Source organism: Lepidochelys olivacea, assembly GCF_965140295.1.
Source record: "Lepidochelys olivacea isolate rLepOli2 genome assembly, chromosome: 1".
Lineage (NCBI taxonomy): Eukaryota > Metazoa > Chordata > Testudines > Cheloniidae > Lepidochelys > Lepidochelys olivacea.
Window position 1 is genome coordinate 348,839,157 of NC_140411.1, and position 27,309 is coordinate 348,866,465.

The 27,309-nt window shown below is 47.0% G+C and overlaps 1 protein-coding gene across 2 annotated transcripts in view; it reads right to left on the bottom strand.

Annotated features, from left to right (window-relative positions):
* MEST (mesoderm specific transcript) overlaps nt 1-27,095 on the bottom strand; it is a 32,650-nt gene extending 5,555 nt beyond the window's left edge. The window contains exons 1-11 of one of the 2 annotated variants that reach the window (XM_084648242.1): nt 27,026-27,078; nt 23,455-23,659; nt 20,608-20,762; nt 17,523-17,602; nt 15,910-15,987; nt 14,726-14,862; nt 13,291-13,349; nt 12,414-12,454; nt 10,631-10,701; nt 8,006-8,107; nt 447-523 (exon numbers count right to left, since the gene is read on the bottom strand). In XM_084648242.1, coding sequence (XP_084504368.1) covers nt 447-523; nt 8,006-8,107; nt 10,631-10,701; nt 12,414-12,454; nt 13,291-13,349; nt 14,726-14,862; nt 15,910-15,987; nt 17,523-17,602; nt 20,608-20,761 — 799 coding nt within the window. In that variant the 5' untranslated portion in view covers nt 20,762; nt 23,455-23,659; nt 27,026-27,078. Of the gene's footprint in view, nt 1-446; nt 524-8,005; nt 8,108-10,630; nt 10,702-12,413; nt 12,455-13,290; nt 13,350-14,725; nt 14,863-15,909; nt 15,988-17,522; nt 17,603-20,607; nt 20,763-23,454; nt 23,660-27,025 lie in introns of both variants that reach the window. The other variant, XM_084648241.1, reaches the window with a different exon arrangement.
* Between the last annotated feature and the right edge of the window lie 214 nt (nt 27,096-27,309).

Consider the following 27,309-nt stretch of genomic DNA (forward strand, 5'->3'; position numbering starts at 1 on the left):
TGTTCCCTTCTCCCACTCACGTCTGTGCATTCGTCCACACTACTGGCCTCCCTAAACGATTTCACCAAATCGTCCCCATGGCTCATTCAAATCCCTTCCAAGAACTCACTTCTGCCATGGCATTTACAACTTGCTATAGACAGAAAGCAGGGCTGATACCCTGGCTGCTCCAAAACTTCAACGGCCCTTGGGTACCAGTCCCTGCATTTGGCAACTCCAACAAGGATGTGTAGAAAAAAATGCAAGCTGTAAGGCACAGTCCTGCAAGGGAGCAAAGATACGCTCCAGTGTCACATGGGACTAAAATCCTGGCTGGTCCCAGTGTGAAAGTGTAAAGGTCATACATCAAGTGCCGTGCTTGGAGGCTTGGACTCCGCAGGCTGGATAGACACCAGTCAAGGCATTTCCCCAAACTAATAACTCAGAGGAAACTATTTCCTACTTACATGGAACAGAGGTGGATGTCAGAGCCCCAATCCAACGGTCTCTGTGCTTCTCTCTTTGATTTATATACTGTAAAATACTAAAGAACAAGTGTCTCATTAGAGAGATGACAGGGCTTGATCAAACAAAGGGACATTTTAAACTTACACTTTCAGAATTGGTCGAACAAGGATTAGCAGTAAAGACCTGCCCATGGTCATGTCATCCAGCAGCAGCACAGAATCCGAGTGGAATCAGTGTCAGTTACCTGGACAGGCTGCTAAAGCTGCAACAGAAGTGCAGTGTTTCCCCCTCCTCACCTCTCCCCGTGACTCCGTAGTGCTGGTGAAAGCTGCTGGATTCAGAGGCCTGGAGACTGAATTCTTCTGTCCCCAGAATAGGTGCAAGCTTCCCCCTTACTGCTCAGAGAGCATGTCTCAACCCTGCCCCGGAGAAACCAGCTCTAAATGAGAGAGGGAACTTCCATCTCCAGGGCCACACAGGTCTTGGTCTCTCTGCTGAGATTGCCATGGGGATGCCAAGTGGTGTGGTGTGGTCATGGGTCCCCTAGGACTGGACTGAGACCAAAGCTTCCCTACACTGAATTCTACCGAGCTGCAGCATTAGTTCAAGCATTAGTTCTCCAGGCCAGGAAGATTCCTCTGCGTTTTCTGCCTGGAGAGACGTGCTGTAATAAGAAAGATACTTTCCAATTCCGTCTAAGGATCATGAAGCCCTTTACAACCAACCACACAACTCCCGTGTAAAGTAGGCATTAGCCCCTACATTTCACACAAAGCATGTAATAGTCTGATCTGCAGGGTTGCTGTGCTCCCCCGGCCCCCACTGACTTCAATGGGAAGCACAAGTGCTCAGCACCTCTGAAGCATCCAGTCACAAGTGACTTGCTCAAGGTCAAAAAATGATTCTTTGGCAGAGCCTGGGTCTCCTCACACCCAGTTCTGTATTTGAACCACAAGAGCATCCTTCTTCCCTGAGCCCAGCTCAGGCAGTTCTGGAGATTATTTTTAACTGAGCCCTTAAAAAGGGGCCCAACAATTTGATAGAAAAAATTAAGAATCCCAAACAGGCTGCACAGTCTCCCATTGTACAAAACGCAAGTGGGTGGTTCTGCCAAGTACGCAGCGTCTAATTAGTGTTAAAACATTTCAGAGACTTCACCAGGTCTGGGTAGGAAGTGTGTTTTCTCCTCTGTGTGTTAGAATTAGCCCCATCTGCTCCTGGCCTGCCTCAGTTTGGACTGGAAGTCACTGGCCTCTGATTCTCCCACAAGCCGTTCACAGCACAACTGGCTAGGAACATTATTTGACAGGTGGCTCAGGGATGAAGCAGCAGCTGAGGTGGGGAAATGTGCCTACATCCAAAGCAGGAAATAAGGATAATTGCTGGAGTCAGGATACCACATCAGAAGGCTCCATAGTGTGTTCCCGTATGGCAAATCCTGTGCTCCTAAAGCTCTAAGTGTCTTAGCCAAGACTGCTGCCCAGAGGCGAAGTATAATGTAGTAGCCAATTCCTTTTTGTGTAGAAGCAGGGAGTCAGCATATTCCAATGACTGAGGGCCTGTCTACACTGCAAACTTAAGGCAACCTATGTTAGGTTGACTTACAACCACCCTAGTAATTACTGCAGTGGTTCATGTCCTCACTACTCTCCTTCTGGCAGTGCTGCATGTCCTCACCAGGAGCGCTTCCACTGACCTAAGAGGGGCAGTATGGAGGGCTGAGCCTAGGCTTGCAGCTCCACACGCAACTCCCCGTCGGGAGTTCGGCTGCCCCGCAGGCTCCCTGCCCCCCTAGCCTCTCGGCTCCCTGCTGGAAGCACGGCAGCCACCCAGGCTCCCAGGAGGGAGCTCTATATCTGGAATCCTGGCAGGGAGCTCCATACCCGGAACCCAGGTGGCTGCCAGGTTCCCGGCAGGGAGCCAGGAGCCTCAGTGCAACCGGGCTCCCAGCGGGCAACAGAGAGCCTGGGCAGCTGCCCATCTCGGAGCCAGGAGTCCAGGCAGCAGCCCAGCGGGGAACAGGGAGACTGGGGAGCAGCCTGGTCAGGCGCAGGGAGCCCAACAGCAGCCAGGCTCTAAGTTGGAGGTCCCCACCTACCCCAGGGTGACAGCCCAAGCTGGGAACCTTGTTTTCCTATCAATTTCACAGCTCCAGCAGGGTGCCATGAAATTGACAAGAATGACAGCCAACAGCCAATGCAGGTAACCCACAGAGTCTACACAGATACTGTGTCGCCCTAATTACACCGACATAAGTCCTACGCCTCTCGTGGAGGTGTAATTATGATGTCGGTGTAGTTGGGCACTTACATAAGCAGGAGCAAGGCTGTAGCACGTACACCATCGTAATTAGGTCGACAGAAGCTGCCTTATATCGACCTAACTCTGTAGCATAGACCTGGCCCGAGTCATGGGACTGGACCTTGGGCCTCAGTTATACCAACAGTAAATGGGGATAATGGTACCAACCTACCCTGCTGAAGTACTTTAGCTCTACATTACAGAAGTACAAACCTGCTTTTAAACATACAAGACTCAACTATTATATCCACATATGCAGCTTGATTACCACTGTGAAGCACAAACTCCCTCCTCACACGCCCCCGGGCTGCAGACCAAGGGCAGTAACTGAGCTCCCAGCTATTGGTTACCACGAGGCTGCTTTAAAAACCCACAAAGTGCTCGATTCCAGCCATCAATGCAAAACTAGGAATCCAACATCTGAAATGAGATCTCTCTACTGTGCTGGCATTCTTGTACTGTCTGAATGGAGGAAACTGAATCGCAGACAGTCAGATCTGAAAACTCTGGGGTTCATATTACAGGCAGTACACTGGGTTCTGTGTTGCCTTTTCACCTAGGTAGGAAGTGGTTTCAGTTTACTACAGAAGAGGACATGGTAGTAAGGCACCTTCACAGGGAAAGGGCATGTGAGAGAGGAAATATAATCACAATATTTGGCTCTCTCTATCTTACTGTTACAACTTTAACTCCAAATACTTCTAAGCCCCCCTCCTCTCAGTGACAACCAGCTCCTCAGATCCGTGGCTCTCGATCTGACAGCTACAATGCTGTTTTATGAGGGCCATACCATTTTCTTACAGGAACTAAAGCTTGCATTTAAAAAACAAGGTTTCCAGTTGTTCTGGTTGCAGAGACCCATCCAAGCATGGATATCCACATTAGTTAGGTTTACTGAACATACAGCGCCAGGGAGTGCAAATCCATATCACGATCAGCCAAAATCCACGGAAAGTCCTCAGTAGCCTAACACAGGGTAAGAGACATGAATGGAGTTTCTAGGCTATGGACCTGGCTTACAAAACCCGCTCTGATCCCATCCCTGCCTTGTCTTGGCTGCATTGGTCTTAACTAGCAGAGCTAGTTAATGCAGCCATCTGGGCCAATCCCAATAATCCTCTTTCACCCTCCTTGTTTGATCAGGGCTCAAATCCTACTAAAAGAAGCTAGATTTACTATAAACAGCCAATTGCCGTACAGCCAGTTCCTGTTTATTGAAGGCAATCTATCTGGGTCATAATTAAGAGAGTCAGTCTGGTTCTTCCATCCTCCAGCAATGGAGGCATGCAGTACACCGCAGCAGGGACGGGCAACACAGACACCATGACAAAGCAACGTTCAGCTGGGAAAGGAAATGCACGATGAACTTTCAATCGTAGTGCTACAGGAGAGATTTCTGCACTGAATTTCTTGTTAAAATGTTGAATCAAGTTGCATGCCAAGGAGACACGACAGGAATACATTGCAATGCGTGTGCAACGTGTGCAGAACTCCAGCTACACACACACAAGCTAGTGCAGGTGCAAATTTGCTACTTGGGTTGTTTTTCCTCTACTCTCTTATCATCCTACTTAATATACCTTCAAAGTGCATTACAGACACTGGCTTATTCCCCATCACAGCCTCTCTACACAGGAGCGAAGTATGTATTAGCCCCATTCTTTAGATCTAGAAAATGAGGCAGTAGTTAAAGAGCAGCAGCAGAGGAAAAAGTCATTGGGTTTCTCCCCCGTTTTGTTTCCTCATTATATATACTGAAGGCCTGAAAGGTATTATTACTAACTTTATTAACAGAAAGGGTATTTTTCTTGGGGGGGGTTTGGGGAAGAGGTTACATTTTTCCTAGAAGACACTAGGCATGACTGGAGAACTAGAAGATTTATGCCAAAGATAAAGTGAAGTGAAGTGATAAGAAGTGAAATCCAATTAACCCACAAGGGAGGTGATTTTTATTCTGATTACAACTTTTGCTTGTTTCCATTTAACAACACTTCCATTTAACACTCTAACACCTGCTGAACAAACAGCTGGAAGAACAGCTCATCCATTGATGATTTAATACTTCCTTCCCTGTTACTGATTAAACTGAGAGCCAAAAGAGCTCCCAGCTCCCACTCCACATCTCTGTGTTGTCCAAGAAAAGCCTCCAACCAAATCAGAGAGGAACCCCCTAATTTATTCTGAAGAAAAATGAAGTCAAGCTACATCATACATAATCAAGAAAAAGAAAAAAAGCACAAGCCCGTTTCCCCCCTTGGGCTAGTTTAAATTGACTTGTCCAAAGCTACAGGAAAAGTCAGGGGCAGAGCTAGATCTCAGGCATTCCTGGCCCCCAGACCACACTTCGGTATTTTCCATCATCCACAGGAATGCTCATGCAGTTTTACCACTCCTATAGAGCAGAGCTGGTCAGACTCTTTCACAGTGTGGACCATGCCTCAGATCTTCTGTGGACCACCTCCTCCCTTCCCCATTCACAAGTGCATGGCCTATCTCCTCTCCAAATCTCAATCCCATTTACAGCTAAAAGAAAAGGAGGACTTGTGGCACCTTAGAGACTAACCAATTTATTTGAGCATAAGCTTTCGTGAGCTACAACTCACTTCATCAGATGCATACTGTGGAAAGTATAGAAGATCTTTTTATACACACAAAGCATGAAAAAATGGGTGTTTACCACTACAAAAGGTTTTCTCTTCCCCCACCCCACTCTCCTGCTGGTAACAGCTTATTTAAAGTAATCACTCTCCTTACAATGTGTATGATAATCAAGGTGGGCCATTTCCAGCACAAATCCAGGGTTTAACAAGAATGTCGGCGGGGGCGGGGGGGAGGAAAAAACAAGGAGAAATAGGTTACCCTGCATAATGACTTAGCCACTCCCAGTCTCTATTCAAGCCTAAGTTAATTGTATCCAATTTGCAAATGAATTCCAATTCAACAGTCTCTCGCTACAGTCTGGTTTTGAAGTTTTTTTGTTGTAATATCGCAACTTTCATGTCTGTAATCATGTGACCAGAGAGATTGAAGTGTTCTCCGACTGGTTTATAAATGTTATAATTCTTGACATCTGATTTGTGTTCATTTATTCTTTTACGTAGAAGACTGTCCAGTTTGACCAATGTACATGGCAGAGGGGCATTGCTGGCACATGATGGCATATATCACATTGGTGGATGTGCAGGTGAACGAGCCTCTGAGAGTGTGGCTGATGTTATTAGGCCCTGTGATGGTGTCCCCTGAATAGATATGTGGGCACAGTTGGCATTTACAGCTGTGCAACATCCGCATGCCAACAGCTACGTTGGCTAGTACAGATAGGCTGGCCTCTCCTCCTGGATTCCAGCTATTTCTACAGGCATTCATGCTCTTCCTTCACTGCCTGGAGGAGGGCTCAAGGAAGACAAAGCCTTTGTGGAGACACTAAATGAATTCTTTGCATCAGTCTTCATTCCAGAGAAAGTGAGGGAGATTCCCACACCTGAGCCATTCTTTTTAGGTGACAAATCTGAGGAACTGTCCCAGATTGAGGTGTCAATAGAGGTGGTTTTGGAACGAATTGATAAACAGTAATAAGTCTCCAGGACAAGAGGAGATTCAACCAAGAGTTCTGAAGGAACTCAAATGTGAAATTGCAGAACTACTAACTGTGGTATATAAATTTTCACTTAAATCAGCCTCTATACTAGATGACTAGAGGGTAACTAGTGTAAGGCCAATTTTTATAAAAGGCTCTAGAGGCCATCCTGGCAATTACAGGCTGGTAAACCTAACATCAGTACCAGGGCAAATTGGTTGAAACTATATTGAAGAACAGAATGATCAGACACAAGGACACGCTATGTTGGGGAAAAGTCAACACAGCTTCTGCAAAGGGAAATCATGCCTCACCGATCTATAGGAATACTTTGAGGATGTCAACAAGCATGGGGACAGGTGGATCCAGCTGACACAGTGTTCCTGGACTTTCAGAAAACCTTTGACAAAGTCTCACATCAAAGGCTCTTAAGCAAAGTAAGCAGTCATGGGATAAGAGGGAAGGTCCTCTCATGGATCAGTAACGGATTAAAAGATAGAAAACAAAGGGCAGGAATAAATGGTCAGTTTACAAAATGGATAGAAGTAAATAGCAAGGCCCCCCAAGGATCTGTACTGTTCAACATCTTCATAAATGATCTGAAAAAGAGGGTAAACAGTGATGTGGCAAAGTTTCCAGACGATACTAAATTACTCAAGATAGTTAAGTCCAAAGCTGGTTGAGAAGTCTTATAAAGGGATCTCACAAAGCTGGGTGACTGGGCAACAAAATGGCAGATGACATTCACTGTTGATAAATGCGAAGTAATGCGCATTGGAAAACAATAATCCAAACTATACCTACAAAATGATGAGGGTCTAATTTAGCTGTTAGTACTCAAGAAAGATCTTGGATAGTTCTCTAAAAACATTTTCTCAATGTGCAGGGGCAGTCAAATAAAGCTAACAGAATGTTAGGAACAATTAGGGAAGGAATAGATAAGATGACAAAATATAATGCCATTGTATAAATCTATGGCATTCCAACACCTTGAACTGTGTGCGCAGTTCTGGTCGCCTCATCTCCAGAAAGGATATTAGAATTGGAAAAGGTACAAAGAAGGATAAAAAAAATGGTTAGGAGAATGGGACAGCTTCCATAGAAGGAAAGATTCAAATGCCTGGGACTGTTCATCTTAGAAAAGAGATGACGAAGGGGGGATATGAGAGAGGGCTATAAAATCATGACTGGTGTGGAGAAAGTAAGTAAAGAAGTGTTATTTACCCCTTCACATAACACAACCACCACCCAATAAAATTAACAGGCAGCAGGTTTAAAACTAATGTAAGGAAGTACTACTTTACACAATGCAGAGTCAACCTGTGGAATTCCTTGCCAGCGGATGTTGTGAAGGCCACAAGTATAACTGGGTTAAAAAAATTAGATAAGTTCATGGAGAATAGTTATTAGCCAAGATGATCAGTGACAAACCCCATGCCTCATGTGTCCCTAAGCCTCTGACTGCCAGAAGCTGTGACTGGACGACAGGTGATGGATCACTCGATAAATGACGTTTTGTTTATTCCCATGAAGCACCAGGCATTGGCCACCCTTGTGTTCTTATGTGACCAGGCAGCTCTCTGCAGACCACCAGTAAGTGCTCCATGGCTCTCAGTTTGGAAATACAGGGATGAGCTGGTGTGAGACATCAACAGACAAGGAAATTAGAGAGCAACATACCTGCCAACAACAAGATTTCCATCATTTGTCCGGATTGCTGTCCACATGTCCCAGTATTCCGCAGCTGAAGGCTGCGTATACGGACCAAAGACTGCTCCAAGTCTGAAAAAAAATTCAGAGAGGCATGAAGATCTTTACAGCATGTATCCCCTTCTGGAATAAACAGGATATAACACCACTTAATATCAGACACAAAAACTAGTTTCAGGGCAAAAGTGTCAAATGATTACAAGATTTGTTTGTAAAATACACACTCTTGGAGCACCCCAAATTATCCAACTTAAAAGAACAGTGTCAAATTTAGCAGTGATCCCAAAGTGGAGAAGGAAGGTGTTTCATAGCATCTAATATGAACAGAAATGTTTGTTCTAATTTCAATGAATTATTTGTGGGAGAAGACAGTAACTTTGTTGTTGTTGTTCCCCACGCAGTGCTGGAAAACCAAGTACAACAGCATTGTACTAGTGTGAAAACCAGCTGTGGCTCACTAATCTCCACGCAGTGTTGGGGATGAGGTGGCTCCATGAGCTACCCCTGGCCACAGCACCATCCCTACAGCTCCCATTGGCCGGAAACCGCTGCCCCCCTTCCGCCCCAGGGGCCGCAGAGGCTTGCCAGCAACCAGCCGCTTCTGGGAGCGGCATGCACCGCTGACCAGGAGCCGCCTGTGGTAAGCGCCTCCTGGCCAAAGCCTGCACCTCGCACCCCCACCCCAGCCTGGAGCCCCCTCCGGTACCAAACTCTCTCCCAGAGCCCACACTCCTCACCCTCTCCTGCACCCCAACACTCTGCACCAGCCCGGAGCCCCCTCCCACACTCCAAACCCCTCGGCCCCAGCCTGGTGAAAGTGAGTGAGGGTGGGGGAGAGTGAGCGACGGTGGGAGGAGGGAATGGAGTGAGCGGGGTGGGGCCTCGGGGAAGGGGGGTGCAGATCCTAGGTTGATCTGAAATTCAAAAAGCGATCTTGTGCGTAAAAAGGTTGAAGAGCACTGACCTAGGCATTCTGAACCTAGGGTGAAATCCTGGCTCTAATGAAGTCAATAGCAAAACTGCCACTGACTTCAGGAAGGTGAAGGTTTCACCCCTAATGCTTAAACTGCAACTCTGCGTGGCTACAGCTGAGGGAATCCTGGGACTCCCTCTCCACTTTTCCTGTTCCAAGTCCTGACTGATGTGTCTTTAAAGGAGTTATATTTGTTGTTTGCAGGCAGCACCTTTAAGAATCATAGAAATATAGGGCTGGAAGGGACACTGAAAAGTCATCTACTCCAGCCCCATACACTGAGGCAGGACCAAGTAAATCTAGAGCATTCCTAACAGATGCTTGTCCAACCTGTTCTTAAAAACCTCCAATGACAGGGATTCCACAACCTCTCTTAAAATTAGAAAGTATTTCCTAATATCTAACCTAAATCTCCCTGGCTGCAGGACTTCTTGTCCTACCTTCAGTGGGCATGGAAAACAATTGATCACTGTCCTCTTTATAACAAAGCTTAACATATTTGACCACTGTTATCAGGCTCCCCCTCCCCGACATCCTTTCTCAAGACTAAACATGCTCAGGTTTTTATATTTTCCTCATAGATCAGGTTTTCTAAACCTTTAATCATTTTTGTTGCTCTCCTCTAGACTCTCCCATTTGTCCACACCTTTCCTAAAGTGTGGCGCCCAGAACTGGAAACAGCTCTTCAGATGAGGCCTCACCAATGCTGAGCAGTGCAGGACAATCACCTCCCATGTCTTACATACGACACTTCTGTTAACGGACCCCAGAATGATATTAGTCTTTTTTGCAACTGCATCATATTATTGGCTCATTCAGTCTGCGATGCGATATAACCCACAGCTATTTTTCAGCAGAACTACCACCTAACTAGTTATTCCCCATTTTGTAGTTGTGCATTTGATTGTTCCTTCCTGCTCTGCACTGGTCTTTACTGATTTTCATCTTGTTGATTTCAAACCAATTCTCCAATTTGTCAAGGTCGTTTTGAATTCTAATACTGTCCTCCAAAGTCCATGCAACACTTCCCAGTTTGGTGTCAGCTACAGATTTTATAAGCATTCTTTCCATTCCATTATCCAATTCATCAATGAAAATACTGAATAGTACTGGACCCCTATGGGACCCCAATAGATATATTTCCCCCCCCCAACCCCCATCTGAACTATTGATAATGACTCTGAATAGTCTTTCAACCAGTTTTGCATCCACTTTATAGTAATTTCATCTAAACCACATTTTTCTAGTTTTCTTAGGACAATGTTGCGGGACCAAGTGTAAGGCACAGGGTCAGAAAGGAAAATAAGTTGTTTAGACATTAACAGTGCTTCCAAGTGAAGTCTGTCTCAACTTCAGAATATCTTCAGCATAATATGGTACATCCACCTACCACCGAAGAACTGGATGAAACGATAGTGAGCTACTGTCCTCTACCAGATGAAACATGCTCAAGTGTGTGTGAACAAGCAGCCATCTAGTAACTACAGACTATAGAGGACGCATGACTTAATACTTTCATACAAGTGAGAGTGTTTCCTGGGTTATACTCCAACCTAATCTATACATTTGTCACAACAGGGTTGTCCTCTACAGTGTGTGTAGTGCTCAGAACACCAACTCACCCTCTTGAGAAGAGGCAGTAGTTCATTAGCCGGGTGATGATGGGGGACAGTAGGCCACCATCCTTGAGAATCTTTGGCAGAAGAAAGGAGAAAAATGCCATTAAATGCCATATAGACAGCAATGATTCCTTGCCTGTTCAGAGGGCCTTTCCTACAGAGCTACCAGGCCCCCATGAACCAGCCGTCTTACAGAACAACCCTTCCCCACAATCACTGAAGTAAATCCATTATTACCACTAGATTTTTCAAAGTTATTAATACACTGAACCAAAGCACCTTCAGCCACTGACCTCTTTAGGCCATCTGAACCTCAGATCAAAGACACTAAGACCAAGACTTGAGACAAAGACTAGGCTAGTAACCAGAAGGCAGTAAGTTTTTTTTTTGAGGAGGTGTCAGGGAAGGATAAGCAGCCTTGCTGGGATGAGCAGCTCACCCATCACTAATGAGAATGGGAAAGGTGATGGGATTCCTATAAGAAGCTCCATCTTTCACATCAGCATCTGGACAGTCGGTGTTTGATAAATCTGAATCCCTTCCCCCTTCCAAGTCCCACCTGCTTATTATTGTACAGAGATGGAGCATTTCCATTCTCTCTTTCCAGCCTCCCACCCCAGAACCTGCTAGTTACTGCAAAGAGTGAAGGTGTCCACTAGTCTACCTCTCCCTCTGCTGTCTGGCTGCTGCAATGGGGAGACATCTGTTTCTCTGACCCCTCCTCCAGTCTCCATTTCTGGGTCCTCCCCCAGTGAGTTCCAGCACCTGCCTCTGCTGCTGCTCACAGCTTTCCAAAAGCACCAGCAGCATGAAATTGACCTGCTTTTGGTCAATTTCCCACAGTGTGGTGCCCAGAGCTGGACACAATGGCTTCCCCAACAACAGCAGTGAAAGTTGGGGTGGCTCTGCTCAGTCTTCACGCTGAGCAGCAGCAGAAATTCAAGAACAGACTGTAACCAGGCTAGTGTGTCTTGGAGATGCCGAGCACATGTTTGGTGTCTAAGACTTTTTTTTTTTTTTTTTTTAAATGGAAGCTTAGTTTAAACTGCACCAGTGGGGGCCGTCAGTTTTTAGGACTCATCTGAAAGAACTGCTTGTCCAGCAGCATAGCAGCCACTACCACCAGATGAGACCACTGACTCCGGGCAGAGTCAGAGGGAATGACACCCCCAGCGCCTGCACAACCCTCGGTGTTTCCAATAGATATTCCACCCCAATAACCCTGACCTGACCCTGCAAGTTCTGGTAAGATCAAAGCAAAAGGTGGTACAATGAAACAGAATGTTTAACGACTCTTGTTCTCTGAGACTGTGTCTACACTACCATTTAGATCGCCAAAACTTATGTCACTCGGGGGTGTGAACAAAACCTCCCTCCTGAGTGATGTAAGTTTTGCTGACGTAAGTGGCAGTGTGCACAGCGCTATATTGGCAGGAGAGCTTCTCCCGCCATCCTAGCTGCTACTGCTGCTCGTGGAGGTGGTTTTACGACGTTGCCGGGAGAGCTATCTCCCATCAGCATAGAGCAGTTACACAAGTGATCTTACAGCGGTGCAGCTGTGCTGCTCTAAGTTTGCTAGTGTAGACGTGGCCTGAATAACTGCTCCCCCCTTAACTGCAGCTAAACATTTACATGCAGTCATTTAAAGTCAGCCAACAAATTACATTAGCTGGAAAAGGACACATTCTAGGACCAAAAAACGGCACACACTCAAACTCATGCCTAGAAGTTTTATTCTTGATACTTGAGTCCTGATTTCATAAAACTAGAGACCAAAGCAGCTCACCTTCTGAATGAATCTGGGGTAATGAGTTTCTGGGAAAATACCTGAAAGTGTTTCAGAAAACAGCCATTGCAGTTACTTAAGTTTGCTCTGACATTTTCCAGTCTCCCTCTTCTGCCCTCCCTCCGCACCTGCGCAGCCTCAGGGAATGCATTTGCTGACAGCCAGATATCAATATCTTAAATGGGGATTGCTGAGTCTTTTTTTATTTTAAACACCTCTCAATAGAATTTACTTTTGTGCATGGAAGAGAGGCGGCGATGCCACCATTATAGACTATAAATGCCATCAAGGCACCGAACCAGCCACATCAGGACAGGCACCTACTCTCACAAAGAGTGGCCAAAAAACATGTCCTAAAGAAGGGAAGAAATTCTTACTCCTCAGTCGCAGCACCATTCAGAAATGGGCCACAATAGAGACCATCTGCCCTTACAAGCTGCATTAACAGGATCAATCTGCTACTAATAAAACAAAGGAGGGAGACGTATCTGTTGTCCAGTTTAATCAGCCTTCCCATGTTCTATAACCAGCCATTCCCCCCGCCCCATCTTCCCCACTTAAGAGTGAATTTTGGTGTTGTGAAAGGTGCTGCACTGGCAGCACTAAAGCCTTCCACTAACCATAGAAAAGGGAGAGCAGTGAAAGCTTCCCCACACTGCTCCACCAGTGTGCTTCATCCCTGGCCTGGAGGGACCCCTCTGTGGGTCAGAGGGGAGTTCAGTCTCTATTGCCCATTCAGCCCCTGGCACCGTGATGAGACTGCCAACAAAGGGACCAGTTAGTCTCAGTGGTGATGTAGGCACCGATATCAGGGAAGCAGATGGAGAGCCACTAATTTATTTTGCACAGATCATGTTACTCTAAGCAAAACAGTTACCTCCATTGGATAAACAAAGGCTATTGATCAGGACACATCCAGTTTTATTGTGTTCATACCTGGAGAACAAGAGACAAGACTGAATTAAACTGGAGCAATTCTCAGGCAATTCCAAGAAGTGACTGACCAACAGACTGCAGTAATATTGCCATTTATTAAAACGTAATCCAGGATGTGAATTAACCCATGAGATGTGATTTCAAAAGTAGCATAGGAACAGCAGTATCAAAGTACTCCCTACAGCTCTCCTTCACTGTACAACTCATTCACATTGCAATAATCACTGTTAAGAGAGTAAACAAGACCTTCTCTAATGCATGCTTTATGAAACAGTCTCAGCAGCCTTGGGGAACGTCTTCTCTCCCAGGATCTCAAGAGGGATACAGAAAATAGGCACACTGGATTTGCACTACTGGATGTTCTATTTGCTGAATAATTTTCACTTTAGACTAATTAAAAAATCAGCAGTGCTTGCCACCCGCCCTCCCCCACTCATATCATTAACTGGTTAGATTGGGAACGCCACAGCATGCTAAGTTTTTTGTACTAAATAAGTAAAACATAATTTTAAAAAAACCTTCTTAAATGCTAATACAATACACACACATTTATACATCTGACATGTACTCATTAGCTAGAGATTCCACACCACACCATTGTAAGGAGTTCTGTGTGGAAGTTACACCTTGCAGCACTTCCCAGCCACAGGGAGCCTGATCTACTGATTAGAACAAGGGATTGCACATTAAGAAACCTCGGTTCTGACTCCTCCTCTGCCAGTGACTTGCCTTCGGACAAATCCCTCAGCCACTCTTTGGTTCATTTTCCCCATCTGTAAGAGGGGCATTCTATCTGGTCCCTTCCTCATAGGGGGGTGGCAAGGCCAAATCCTTAACATTTGCCACCGACTTTGAGGTGACAAGATAAAAGGCAAAGCCTCATCAGCTGCTGCTAAATTTCTGACGGGAAGAAAAATGTTAACTTAGGCAGAGTCCTTCCATCTGCGACTAGCCATCCCCTGTGGTTTCACACAGACCCTGGTCAATGGTGACAGAAGATGCTCTTGGCTTGTGAAGACTTGCCTTGTTCAATCCTCACATCCTTGACAAGCCTCCAGGTCTCAAAGACAAAGAGTATGTTGTGCATCTAGTTTTGGAGATGGCTAGACAAGACTCTTCCACTGTATCTGCGTACACAGCTTCCACTGAAGTCAATGGAGGCAGCATATCAGCTTCCCTCCATCTATCTACCTAGGCTCTTCTACTACTGCATCCTTCAGCGTGGTATCACACTGGTACCTCCTGCTGTCACCCTGAATCTCAGATGTGGGATGGGGAAAGAGGGGGCTCTCCACCATTTACTTTTACTTAGCTTCAGGGAATTAAACCCTAGGAGGATGACGAAGAGCGTTCAGAGCTTTAGTGCTTCCAGTGACCTGTGGAGCAGTTCCTGCGCAACTGTGTCTCCATAGTCATGAGACAGGAGGTTGATCCTCTGATTTCGGAGACCCAGGTGCCCCAGCAGCCCCTCGACGATGTTGGCCTGCTCAAAAATGGAATAGTGATGGGGCCTCTGTTTAAAAAGCAAAGCAAGAGAGCAGCTCCAGTGAGAGCAACATCATACACTTCTATCTTGTTAGTTACAGAGAGCTGGAATATCACTGTGCAGGTTCTTCTGAACAGTCCACCTGGCAGTTCCAGTCTGACTAAGTTCAGTGCCTGGACACAACTAAGCACCAGTGTTCGTGGACAACTGCAGAAGCGTGAGACAAGCCCAGGACTGACAGCCAACAACTCAGATTCTTGTCCAGGCTCCTGCTGATTTACTGAGATACCTTGGGCAAATCATTTTGCCACCATGTGCCTCAGTTTCCCCATGTATAAAATGGAGATAATGAAACTCAACTCACAGAAGGTCTGTGATGATTACCTAGCGTGTGTAAAGCTCTTTGAAGATGAAGAGCTAAGTACTATCAAACTCACTCCGTGATTTGTTTGCAAGGTTACAATTACACAAGCGTAACCACAAGCTAGTAACCCTTCACCAGCATTTTACTTGTGTCAGAGCTGCCTAATGTGACAAGTGAAGCAAACCTGTTCTACAGAGGTGAGCCAACACTCCAGTGGAGTGTGGTCACTTTAGAGACCATTGCATCACGTCCCATTTCTGATGTTTGATTTTGACACCAATCATATTCTACAATTGTATCTTTATTTCTGTTGCTGAAAAATATTAGACACACAAGGTGGGTGAGGTAATAGCTTTTACTGAACCAACTTCTGCTGGTGAGAGAGACAAGATTTCAAGCTCTGTGTAAGCTTGAAAACTTGTCTCTCTCATGAAAAGAAGTCGGCCCAATAAAAGCTATTACCTCACCCACCTTGTGTCTCTAATATCCTGGGAGTGACACAGCTACAACAACACTGCATCCTGGAAAAAATGTAAGTGGATAAAGACAGAAAGCAACCTGAGAAATGAACTGATTTCATCAAAATCCATAGTAAATAAAATCCATCTTCTCAGGCATGGCCTTGTGTGATGCCATTGGTCTGGATGTACTTTCATCATTAAATTCCTTTTCCAAAAGAAACTACATAATCGTCTGTCAGGATCACTTACAGGCTTGTCACTAAAACCAAATCCTACAAAATCCAGAGCGATCACCCTGTGAAATCGCTGGGTCAGCCCTTCCCAAATCTGTAAGAGAAAGACAGGAAATCATAAGAGCAGCTACACTCATATCTCTGAGGCCTACGCACCAAGATGGACAGTTCTACACCGTAATTTCTTAAAGCTCCTCCCAGACACCCATGCTGCAAACACAAATTGAACTGCAGTGGATTTGAGTTATCATAATAACCAGTATATTCATGACAGCAAAAGCCAACAGATCTTCTAAAAAGTTATTTCCCCCAAGCCCCGCGGTGGGGTTTCTCCCTGCAAAGGCCATATTGGCTAGATTCTGAGGTTCCCCTCCGGTTTGCATCTCCCTCCAACGTAAGACCCAGTTCTATAGCTATATCCTCTGGCCAGATGTACTATATGGGAATTTCCTTCAGAACCTGTCAAACTGACACCACAATCATTCAACAGGGAAGTCCACCTGCTCATCCATTACAAGGGTAGTGCCCTTGTTCCCCAAAAAATGTGAATATACCAAAGGACTCAGATTTTGAGACGACAGCTGCGCCTCCCCACAAGAGGCCTGTATGGAGTTATTTTTAAAAGAAAATACCAATATTCATATAGGCCAGTTGGGAGAAGCTGCCTCCATCACCTTGGAATCCGTGAGTAGCTAGAGATGATTTTTGCTCCCTTTGGATCTTACAAAATCCAGCATCTGGTCCCAGGAATGCCACACTGATTACCACCAAACATTTACACAGCACAGGAAATGGACATCGTTCTTCACACATACAAAAGAACCCTGTTTATCCGACCTTCCATTATCCAGCTCTCCATATTAACCAAACAACCAGCACACACAGGTCCAGAAGCAGGTGATCTCTCCTGTAGCCACTAGATGGCACTACAGCCTCGCACTTTCCCATTCTCTGAATTATATGAATTTTTGATTATCGGATCTGGCCCCAGTCCCAATTAGATCAGATAACAGGGTTCTGCTGTATAAAGACAAGTTTCCTGCCCCCAGGAACACACAAGCAAAATAAATCATAGGACAAAATCTTAGGAGCCGAAGTGCCAAGGGAGTAGAAGGAATGCTTGAAAGTGAGTCTTAAGGAGAGAACTGAAGTGGGGCAGGACACTTGGCAGATGAGAAAAGAGCGCTCCAGGCATGGGAAGCAGCATTAGAACAGGCATGAAAAGGGGTGTGAGATGAAGGAGGAAGTGGTGAGAGAGAACTGGGAAGAATTTAGGGAGAGGAAAGGACATCAGAGACATAGGTAGGTGGAAACAAGGTTACATAGGGTCTTGTAGGTGATGACTTTGCCACACTTTGAAAGCTATGACAAACTGTGCCAAGTTTCACCCCAGGGCAAAGTCTTAGCTATGAGGAAAAAAAAAGAGTGAAGTGGGCTGGGAGAGCCAAAACAAGAACTCTGCCATAAACTAGGGAAGCCCTGTCACTCATCGATCTCTCCTCCATGATTCACTAGTCAGACAGGCCCATTTATTCCTCCCTGAGGGATCCCCCTCTGGTTTCCAGGGGAAGTGAGAATCACCGATTTTACTCACACAGTCCACACTTTGTGCTTACATGGTCCCCTCACCTTGTACCAATCATAGCTGGAGGTTGGGAAGCCGTGTAACAGAACCACAATATCTGAACCGCCGAGTGCACCTGATGAATCTGAGGAGAGAACAGGACATCAGCAAGACGCGCTACACTCCAAGGATGCTTTAACTTTAAAGCAGCTGTACAGGAGACCGTATCAGGGACCCAACAGTATAGAATCATAGAATATCAGGGTTGGAAGGGACCTCAGGAGGTCATCTAGTCCAACCCCCTGCTCAATGCAGGACCAAACCCCCCAATTTTTGCCCCAGATCCCTAAATGGCCCCCTCGAGGATTGAACTCACAACCCGGGGTTTAGCAGGCCAATGCTCAAACCACTGAGCTATCCCTCCCCCCCTAAAATTCCAAGGGAGCACCAGTAACATCAACCAAGTTGTGTTCCAGGCTCCCAATAAGAGTTTTGTTGATTTTTTAACACTAAAAAATCAGATCTCTCCAGCCACAAAGGCTCCCTCACAGTAAACATTCTTAGAACCTAACACACAGACAAAACCCCTGAGACTTTGCCATTCAGAGACTTCTCAGCTTGCACAAAAACCTGTTACTAGGGCTATTGTTCCTTAAGAGCTGGACAGAGGCACCTCGAAGAGGAGAGAGTTTATACTGTTGATGTAATGGCACCAGGTGGAGGCTCACCACATTAGGCTATCAATCAGTCTATGTACACAAACAACTTGGGAGCAATGAGTGAGCTTACATTTGCATAACACCTTTCATTTTGAATGATCCCAAAGCACTACGCAAATTTTAAACTGATAGGGAAACCAGGAATCAGACACTCAAATGCAGCCATCCCTTGGGTAAAACATGACAGCTGTTTCACAGCACATAGCAGCAGGTTAAGGACAGGAAGTGGAGAAAAATACTGCTCCCAACTGAAACTGCGACATGGGGAAGACTTGGGAAGTAAGTATATTGTGAGCATCTGTACTTAAAACTGGAATTTGGCCACAATTTGGAGCAAACACCATTGCTCTCAAGAAGGGATTTGTGGGATCTTCAATGACAAGCAGCTAGGACATCATTTTTACATCTCATCCAAAACAACAGCACCTCCAACTACACGGTGCTGCTTAACACCAAGTGCCCACAAACGCAAGTGTGCCATTTGAATAAACCTACCACTTCCAGTTCCTGCGGGACCTAACTGTTCCTGAGAGGAGTCTAATGCAAGCTACTCCTGGGGGAATTTTGCACCACGGCACGTGCACAGAATTCACATCCCATGCAGATTTCTTTACTTCTCCACAGAAAAATTACTTTCTGATGGGGAAGCAAAGGGAAGCCGCAAGAGCGGTCACATGCTCCTCCCCAGCAGTGCAGGCACATTGTTTCAGGTGCCCGGAGCAGCCAGTGGAGAGGTAAATCACCACAGGGGGAAGGTATGGGGGGCTGGGGGCACCCAGGATGGTCCTGGGTCAGACACACCCCCTAGGGCCAGGTCAAACCCACCCCGTCCACCCAACCCTCATGCATCCGAACCCCTCCATACCCAGACCCCTGCCGCTGAGCCTCACTCCCAGAACACCCCCACCAAGCTCCCCGCACCCAACCCCGCTGAGCCTCACCCCCTGCATCCAGATCCCCCCTGCACACAGGCTGGGACACGGACCTCTGGGGCAGGTCTGGCTCTTGTGCTGTCTCAGGGTCGGGTGCAGCTTCACCATGTCCTGGGGTGGGGTGGGGAACAGCAGGGTGATCTCCCACCTCTATGCAGCCAGTGGCCTGTGCTCCCCACTGCCATGCTGGAGCCTCCACATTTATTTATTGGCAAATAAAATTTGCAGACTTTTAAAATGTTTTGCACAGAATTTTTAGTTTGTTGGCGCAGAATTCCCTCAGGAGTAGTAAGTACGGTCCCAGCTTAGCTTATTAAACACAAGGGGATAAAAACACAAGTTTGTACAGCTACAGACACAAGTTGCATATTTTGAACCAGGTTTTTCTCCAACAGAGCTTAATCATGGCTCCAAAAATTCTCTCTGAGCACAAAAAGTGCAGGCAAAATGCCATCACTGACTAAATACCCCAGCAACCGGGGTTCACAACTTTTTTCTTACTATTATCCTGCACTCAGCTACCCATAACCAGGCTATCAGAGGCACCCAGAACCTTAGCATCTGCTCCCACAGTGCCTAGAGGGGGGTACTCCCACAGTGCCTAGAGGGGGGTACTTCACAATGTGGCCCAACCTGCTTGTGGCCTTTACGTACTACCACAATACAAATGTTTCATAGTAATGATACTGACCCTGGTCCTAGACCCATGGTCCATTCCCCCAGAAGTGAATTAACTGACCTACATTTGCCACTTAATTTAAGGAGGCCAGACGGCTCCATTTCAGTGTAGTGTGGAGAGAAAACACTTCAAGAGCTAAGGAGCAAGGACTCCCCGTATCTTCTACTCAATCATTACCATAGTTTCAACACAGTTTTAGCTCCCCTCTCACAATGGACTGGAATCTGCATGCCCCTTCAGGCCACATCCCAGTACAAATGCTCCCATCTCACCTGTTTCTGTCCAGTCTGTCTCTAGTCAGTCTGTCTCTCTCCACACCCCAGTTTTATTTCTCTATGTGTTTGTTTTAAAACTTTTTGCTCTTCTCTCTCTCTCTCTTCTTTGTTTTGGGCTCCTTATCTCCCCTCAGTGTCTATGTTTTCCTTGATTCTCCAGTGCTTTTCTAGCATGCCTTTGTCTTTACTTTCCCTTAAGTTCTTCCGTGTCTCCCTCCCTCACCATTCTTCTCCATGCGAGTCTTGCAGGGGATCTCCACTCTGTGCCAGGCAACCAGCTTCTGTATGTTCCTCCCCATCCTTCTCTCCCAGTGCTTTCAAAGCTTCTCTCTAGTATTGCCTGGTGGCACAGACCAGCAGCACTGGAGAGAGAAGCAGTCCGTAGCACCACCCTGGTGGAGGACAGCGAAGGTCCAGCAGCTCTCAGTCACAGTGCAAAGGTCTGTCTGCTAGTCTGGCACCCCCAGCCTGAGGAACACAGGATCTCCTCAGTGCTGCAGAAAGCTCCCTGAAGCTATGGATACACCACTCCCGTCAGGCCTCACCTCTGTAAAAGATGTTCTGGGTCTTGTATGTGAAGTACCTTCCTGACGCCCTCCATGAGTGAAGGGCTGGGGACAGCTTAGGCGGAGGGATGTGCAGGTAGACAGCAAGGAGGGGTACGCTCAGCAGCCCCACCTGAATCCACCACTCTTTCATCCTGCAGGAGAAAACAAACACAGAATGAGCAAACACAGCACAATCTGCCCATCTGAACAACTGCACAGTTGCATCAAGCCTCCTGTGTCTGCCTCATTGTGACACACACCACTGGTTTAGTATGAAAGCTCTGATTACCCAACATTCACCGGGAAATTCACCTTCAAACCACATCTTTCCACCAGTGTCTGTTTTTCACCTTCTCAAGATACCAAGATATATTAGTCTTGAAAGCTTTCTTTCTGCAGCTGTTAAAATTGAAAGCCTTCCACAAAACTACTAGTAAGGGAATCACAACTCAGACCAAAATTAAGCAGTTTTGTAGCAACCACAAGACCAGATTGACTGCTCCCAGGGTTATACAGTCCTTTTCCGATCAGTAGTGCAGTCCTGTACTTCATCGGATTTTCAGCCCAGGTTGGCAACAATCAAAGGTTTGCCTATTTGGTATTCTTCTAGGCATTAACATGATTTTCATCTCTGTGCCTTCAGCCTGTGTGAAATGAGTTTGGTGTGTCAGTCAAGTTCCTAATGCTCAAGTGTCTACATAACATCACCACCTTACAACATCCGCCAACCAGAGAAGTGCCAATCTTAGCCTAGAGACCAAGGACTCAATGGGCCATGGAGATTAAACTGTCCCCTAACCCCTGGTGCCTCCAAGTTTGCACCACAACTGTATTTATTCTGGGATTAGAGAGAGGACTTCAAATTCCAGGACTCTCAAGCCATCAACTTCCACAAGCATTAAATTCACACATGGATTGTGAATCATTCAATTTTTTCAGTTACTCAAATCTCTGCATTTTTGATTGTTCTCAAGTCAATGGGAATTTTACCTCAATCAGAGCAGGATTGCGCTCTTTGTACTATTATCTATATTGTGTGACCGTTCTGTATAATTGTAGAAATTCTGTAAATATCACTTGAAATTATTTATCTACTTTGGGATCTTAACAAATAGAAAGTGACATTAATGCATTTCATCACTATGTCAACCTCCAGCCACCACGATCAGCTCCCTCACTGGCATGAAAATTTAATTCACACATACACAGCACTTAGTGACATTATTAAGAGGATTTTCTTTCTTACGAAGGTGCTGGGCTCCACCTCCAGTTTTGGATTTCACACAGACACCACACTGAAACACAGAAAAGAAATGCACCAAGATCACACTGTTGTTCTGACTAGCAAAACCCTGGGCTATTCCAGTTTTGCCGAGTACTAGTCCACCCATACTGTCAATGCACCTGAGCCCTGACATGCACCAGCCACTGCTTTTCCAGTCCTGAATCCACACTCACGCATCTCAATCTAATCTGCAGCACTTGATGTTATTCCAAATCCTGACCCCCACAGGGCTTTGTCAACACATCTAAATGCAGAGTGATTTGCAGCATCTCCGGCTAGTCCAGTCCAGCTTCACACACAGCTCTACCAGTGCACTTCCAGACTGACCGGGCAGCAGCCCACACTATTCATACCTGGGATTTCCCATACGCAGTTCTTCCAAAGCATCTCAGTGTTGATCTGCAATATCCCATGCTACAGGGTCGGTCTTAGGGAAAACAGCACCCTGGACAAACTTGTATTTTGGCGCCCCTAGCCCCAGCTGCCTTCCCAGGCTCCCCACCTGACCCCCATCGCCCCAGCCACTGCTGCCTCTCCCCCGCCAACCCATTGCCCCAAACTCCCATCCATGAACTCGCACTCCAGCCCCACTCTGCTTCTTGCCTCTGAACCACAGCACCCCCCTGTCATAAATATAAAGGAAAGGGTAAACACCTTTAAAATCCCTCCTGGCCAGAGGAAAAACCCTTTCACCTGTAAAGGGTTAAGAAGCTAGGATAACCTCACTGGCACCTGACCAAAATGACAAATGAGGAGACAAGATACTTTCAAAAGCTGGGGGGATGGAGAAACAAAGCCTTTCTCTCTGTCTGTGTGATGCTTTTGCCGGGGACAGAACAGGAATGGAGTCTTAGAACTTAGTAAGTAATCTAGCTAGATATGTGTTAGATTCTGTTTTCTTTAAATGGCTGAGAAAATAAGCTGTGCTGAATGGAATGGATATTCCTGTTTTTGTGTTTTTTTGTAACTTAAGGTTTTGCCTAGAGGGGTTCTCTATGTTTTGAATCTAATTACCCTGTAAGGTATTTACCATCCTGATTTTACAGAGGTGATTCTTTTACTTTTTCTTCTATTAAAATTCTCCTTTTAAGAATCTGATTGCTTTTTCATTGTTCTTAAGATCCAAGGGTTTGGGTCTGTGTTCACCTATGCAAATTGGTGAGGATTTTTATCAATCCTTCCCCAGGAAAGGGGGTGTAGGGTTTGGGAGGATTTTTGGGGGAAAGACATTTCCAAATGGGCTCTTTCCCGGTTATATATCTCTTAGACGTTTGGTCGTGGCAGCGATAAAGTGCAAGGGCAAAAGGTAAAATAGTTTGTACCTTGGGGAAGTTTTAACCTAAGCTGGTAAAGATAAGCTTAGGAGGTTTTTCATGCAGGTCCCCACATCTGTACCCTAGAGTTCAGAGTGGGGAAGGAACCTTGACACGCCCTGACCACATCACCCACCCGCAGGGCCGGTCTTGCCCTGCAGTGTGTCACAGCTGGATGCTATGGTGACAGGAAACCCCAAAGCAGTCACTTTGTCGCCCCCAGCCAGTGCTACAGGGAACCCTCACCTGGTTGTTGGGCAGGACAGCCAAGATAACGTAGCAGCGGTCTGCCGCACTCTGACAGGGTGTGCAGGCACTGGGGCACAGTCATACCCCTCCCACTCAGCACAGCATCCAGCTTCTCTGACAGGGCCCCAGCGGGTTGGCAGCCCAAGGCGAGGCAGTGACAGGAGGGCACCAGAGGGCTGTGGTGGCAAGGACGCACGGTGACCTGAGAGACCCAGAAAGAGGGGAGGGAACCAGAGGTGTATAGATAGAATCACACTGGTGTGGGGATAATGGGGGGAAAGGGAGGGTGGTGACAGGGGGGCTCCAGAAGGGCAGATCTCCCCCCACCTCAATACTGAGCATCCCCAATATTCAAGTGCCCCTCCCCAGTCCCAGGTAAGGGGGTTATTAGGGGAGGTGGAGGCTAAAATGCTCCAGCGCACTGAAGGTAGCTAAGACGGGCGGTGATGGTGGAAGGTTCGCCCCCGAAATATCCCCAACCTTAGGGTGGGGAGAGCCGACTTGCAGAGTGCGGAGGCAGGACTAGGAACCTGGTTGAGAGTGACACCATGTCGGGCGGTGAGCAGGGGGCCTCTGCTCAGGAGTAGGGAAGCGGGCATTCCTGTCACACCGGGTTGCACCCTGCAGGCAGTGAGAGGAAGCCTGAGCCCCTTGCTTCTGCACCAGGAGGCTGGCTACAGTGCCCTGGGCGATGGCCCAAATTGCCCAGCCCTGCATGCTGTTTCATTTGTATTACTGCATAGGGTGACCAGATGTCCCGATTTTATAGGGACAGTCCCGATATTTGGAGCTTTGTCTTATATAGGTGTCTATTACCCCACACCCCGTCCTGATTTTTCACACTTGCTGTCTGGTCACACTATTACTGCACACCCTTGCAATTGCCATTGTGAAATAAAGCAAGCAAACAACTGCAAGCAGAGGGCTTGCAACAGAGAATCAGTTTTAACCAACCTTTCCCTGCAGGCTTTTCAGGACTATGGAGGTTTTGTTGAAGCTTCCTTTGTACCATCCATGTGCACTTAGTGTAAAGCAAAAAGTGCCATTCTCTTTCCCTTAAGGCTGCCCAAAGTGCAGCACATAAATAAGCAATGGTCACATAAACACCACCCTATACCGGAAACCTACTGACCGCTATGCTTACCTACATGCCTCCAGCTTTCATCCAGATCACACCACACGATTCATTGTCTACAGCCAAGCTCCACGATACAAGCACATTTGCTCCAACCCCTCAGACAGAGACAAACACCTACAAGATCTCCATCAAGCATTCTTACAACTACAGTACTCACCTGCTGAAGTGAAGAAACAGATTGACAGAGCTAGAAGAGTCCCCAGAAGTCACCTACTACAGGACAGGCCCAACAAAGAAAATAACAGAACACCACTAGCCATCACCTTCAGCCCCCAACTCAAACCTCTCCAACGCATCATCAAGGATCTACAACCTATCCTGAAGGATGACCCAACACTCTCACAGATCTTGGGAGACACGCCAGTCCTTGCTTACACACAGCCCCCCCACCCCCCCAACCTGAAGCAAATACTCTCCAGCACTAACCCAGGAACCTATCCTTGCAACAAAGCCCGTTGCCAACTGTGTCCACAGATCTATTCAGGGGACACCATCATAGGGCCTAATCACATCAGCCACACTATCAGAGGCTCATTCACCTGCACATCTACCAATGTGATCTATGCCATCAAGTGCCAGCAATGCCCCTCTGCCATGTACATTGGCCAAACCGGACAGTCTCTACATAAAAGAATAAATGGACACAAATCAGACATGAAGAATGGTAGCATTCAAAAACCAGTCGGAGAACACTTCAATCTCTTTGGTCACTCGATTACAGACCTAAAAGTGGCAATATTATAACAAAAAAACTTCAAAAACAGACTCCAACAAGAGACTGCTGAATTGGAATTAATTTGCAAACTGGATATAATTAACTTAGGCTTGAATAAAGACTGGGAGTGGCTGTGTCATTACACAAAGTAAAACTATTTCCGCATGTTTATTCTCCCCCTTCCCCCCCCCACCCACCCCGTTCCTCATACATTCATATGGGCTGGAAATGGCCCACCTTGATTATCACTACAAAAGGTCCCCCACCCCCGCTCTCCTGCTGGTAATAGCTCACCTTATCTGATCACTCTTGTTACAGTCTGTGTGGTAACACCCATTGTTTCATGTTCTCTGTGTATATAAAATCTCCCCACTCTATTTTCCACTACATGCATCCGATGAAGTGAGCTGTAGCTCACAAAAGCTTATGCTCAAATAAATGTGTTAGTCTCTAAGGTGCCACAAGTACTCCTTTTCTTTTTAAAGGGAAATGTAATTGTGATCTTTTTATTTAAGCCATCAACAGAATCCTAGAACTGATCAGTACTGTTATGTTGTTGGTCTGCTGGGGGGGAAGGGGGGGAAATCCGCCTCGTGTAAGGCTATATCACAAAACCAAACAATAAATTGCTTACATCAATTTAAAAATCCAATGAATTATTTTAAAGCGAACAGTACAATGTCAAATTATTTAAGCTGCCAAAGGCTATAGTCACAATATTTAAGCTTGGTTCTCCCCACACATTCTTGTATACTGTCAGACAAAGCACCCTCTCAGCCTCCAGAGCGAGTCTTAGCCTTTCATTATTACATTATTCAATGTTACATGCATTCAGCAGAATCTACAGAAGCGTCTTAAAAATGCAAACAAAAGCATAAATAATTAACTTTACGCAGACCCCAAACCAGACCCACACCGAGTTAGAGAGGCCCCTAGAGAGAGCCCCATGCTGCGGGAGTCTCTCAGAGAACGCTAGTGTAACGGTGCAATTATAGAATTAACGATCAATAGGTCATCAGTCCCAAGCCCATCCTGCACAGAGCTGCGTGATATGCCCCCGCAGACAACTCTTTACAAGACCAAGTGCTTAGTATTTAGCAAGAGAGAAAAACAAAATGCTGTCAGAACAGTTTGGGACAGGGCAAAGCCTCACCTCCCACTCCAGGGGCTACAGCCCTCCTCCACCCCACCATCACCTCTGGGGGCAGGAGCACATCCCCCCATGTACCCCCTTCAGGGGGCACAGTCCCTCCAGGGGCCACAACCTCCCCCCAACTCCACCCTCACCTCAGGGAGGGGCAGAGCCCCCCATGCACCCTCTCCAGGGGGCACAGCCACCCCCTGACCCCACCCTCACTTATGGGGTCAGGGGCACAGCCCCCCCATGTAACCCCTTCAGAGGAAACAGCTCCCCCACATCACCTCTAGGGGGGCAGAGCACTTCCACCAGCCCCCCCCCAAGATATTAAGCCCCTCCCCCATACTCCTCCCCCTCTGGGAGGCAGAGCGTCCCCCCACCTTCCACGCCCCCTTTCCAGAGGCACAGACCCCTCCCCCCCATTCGCCCCTCCCCAGGACACAGCCCCCCCCAGGGGCAGCCCAGGTTCCTGGGGCTGCGGGGGGGGGGAAGCAAGGCCCCGCCCCCCGGGACAGAGGAGCCGCGCCTCGTCCCCGCTGAGGGGCTCCTGGGCGCGCGCGCTTCGCACCCCCGTTACCTGGGCTCAGGGCGGAAGGCGGGTTCCCTGCTGCTGGCGGGGCGGCCCCCCCACCCCCGCGGGCGTCTGAGTGCGCATGCGCGGCCCACCCGGCAGCCCATCCCTCCCATAGAGCCTCCCCAGCGTGGCTAGAAAGTCCCGCAACGAAGGTCGGGCGCCATCGACACCTGCTGGGGCGCGGTGGTACTGCCGCAGGCTTCTGCGGCTCTGATTACAAGGGGGGTGCCTCCTGGATGCCGGTAGCAGCATTTTGCACTGGAAAATGCATGCCATCGCTGCGGGTA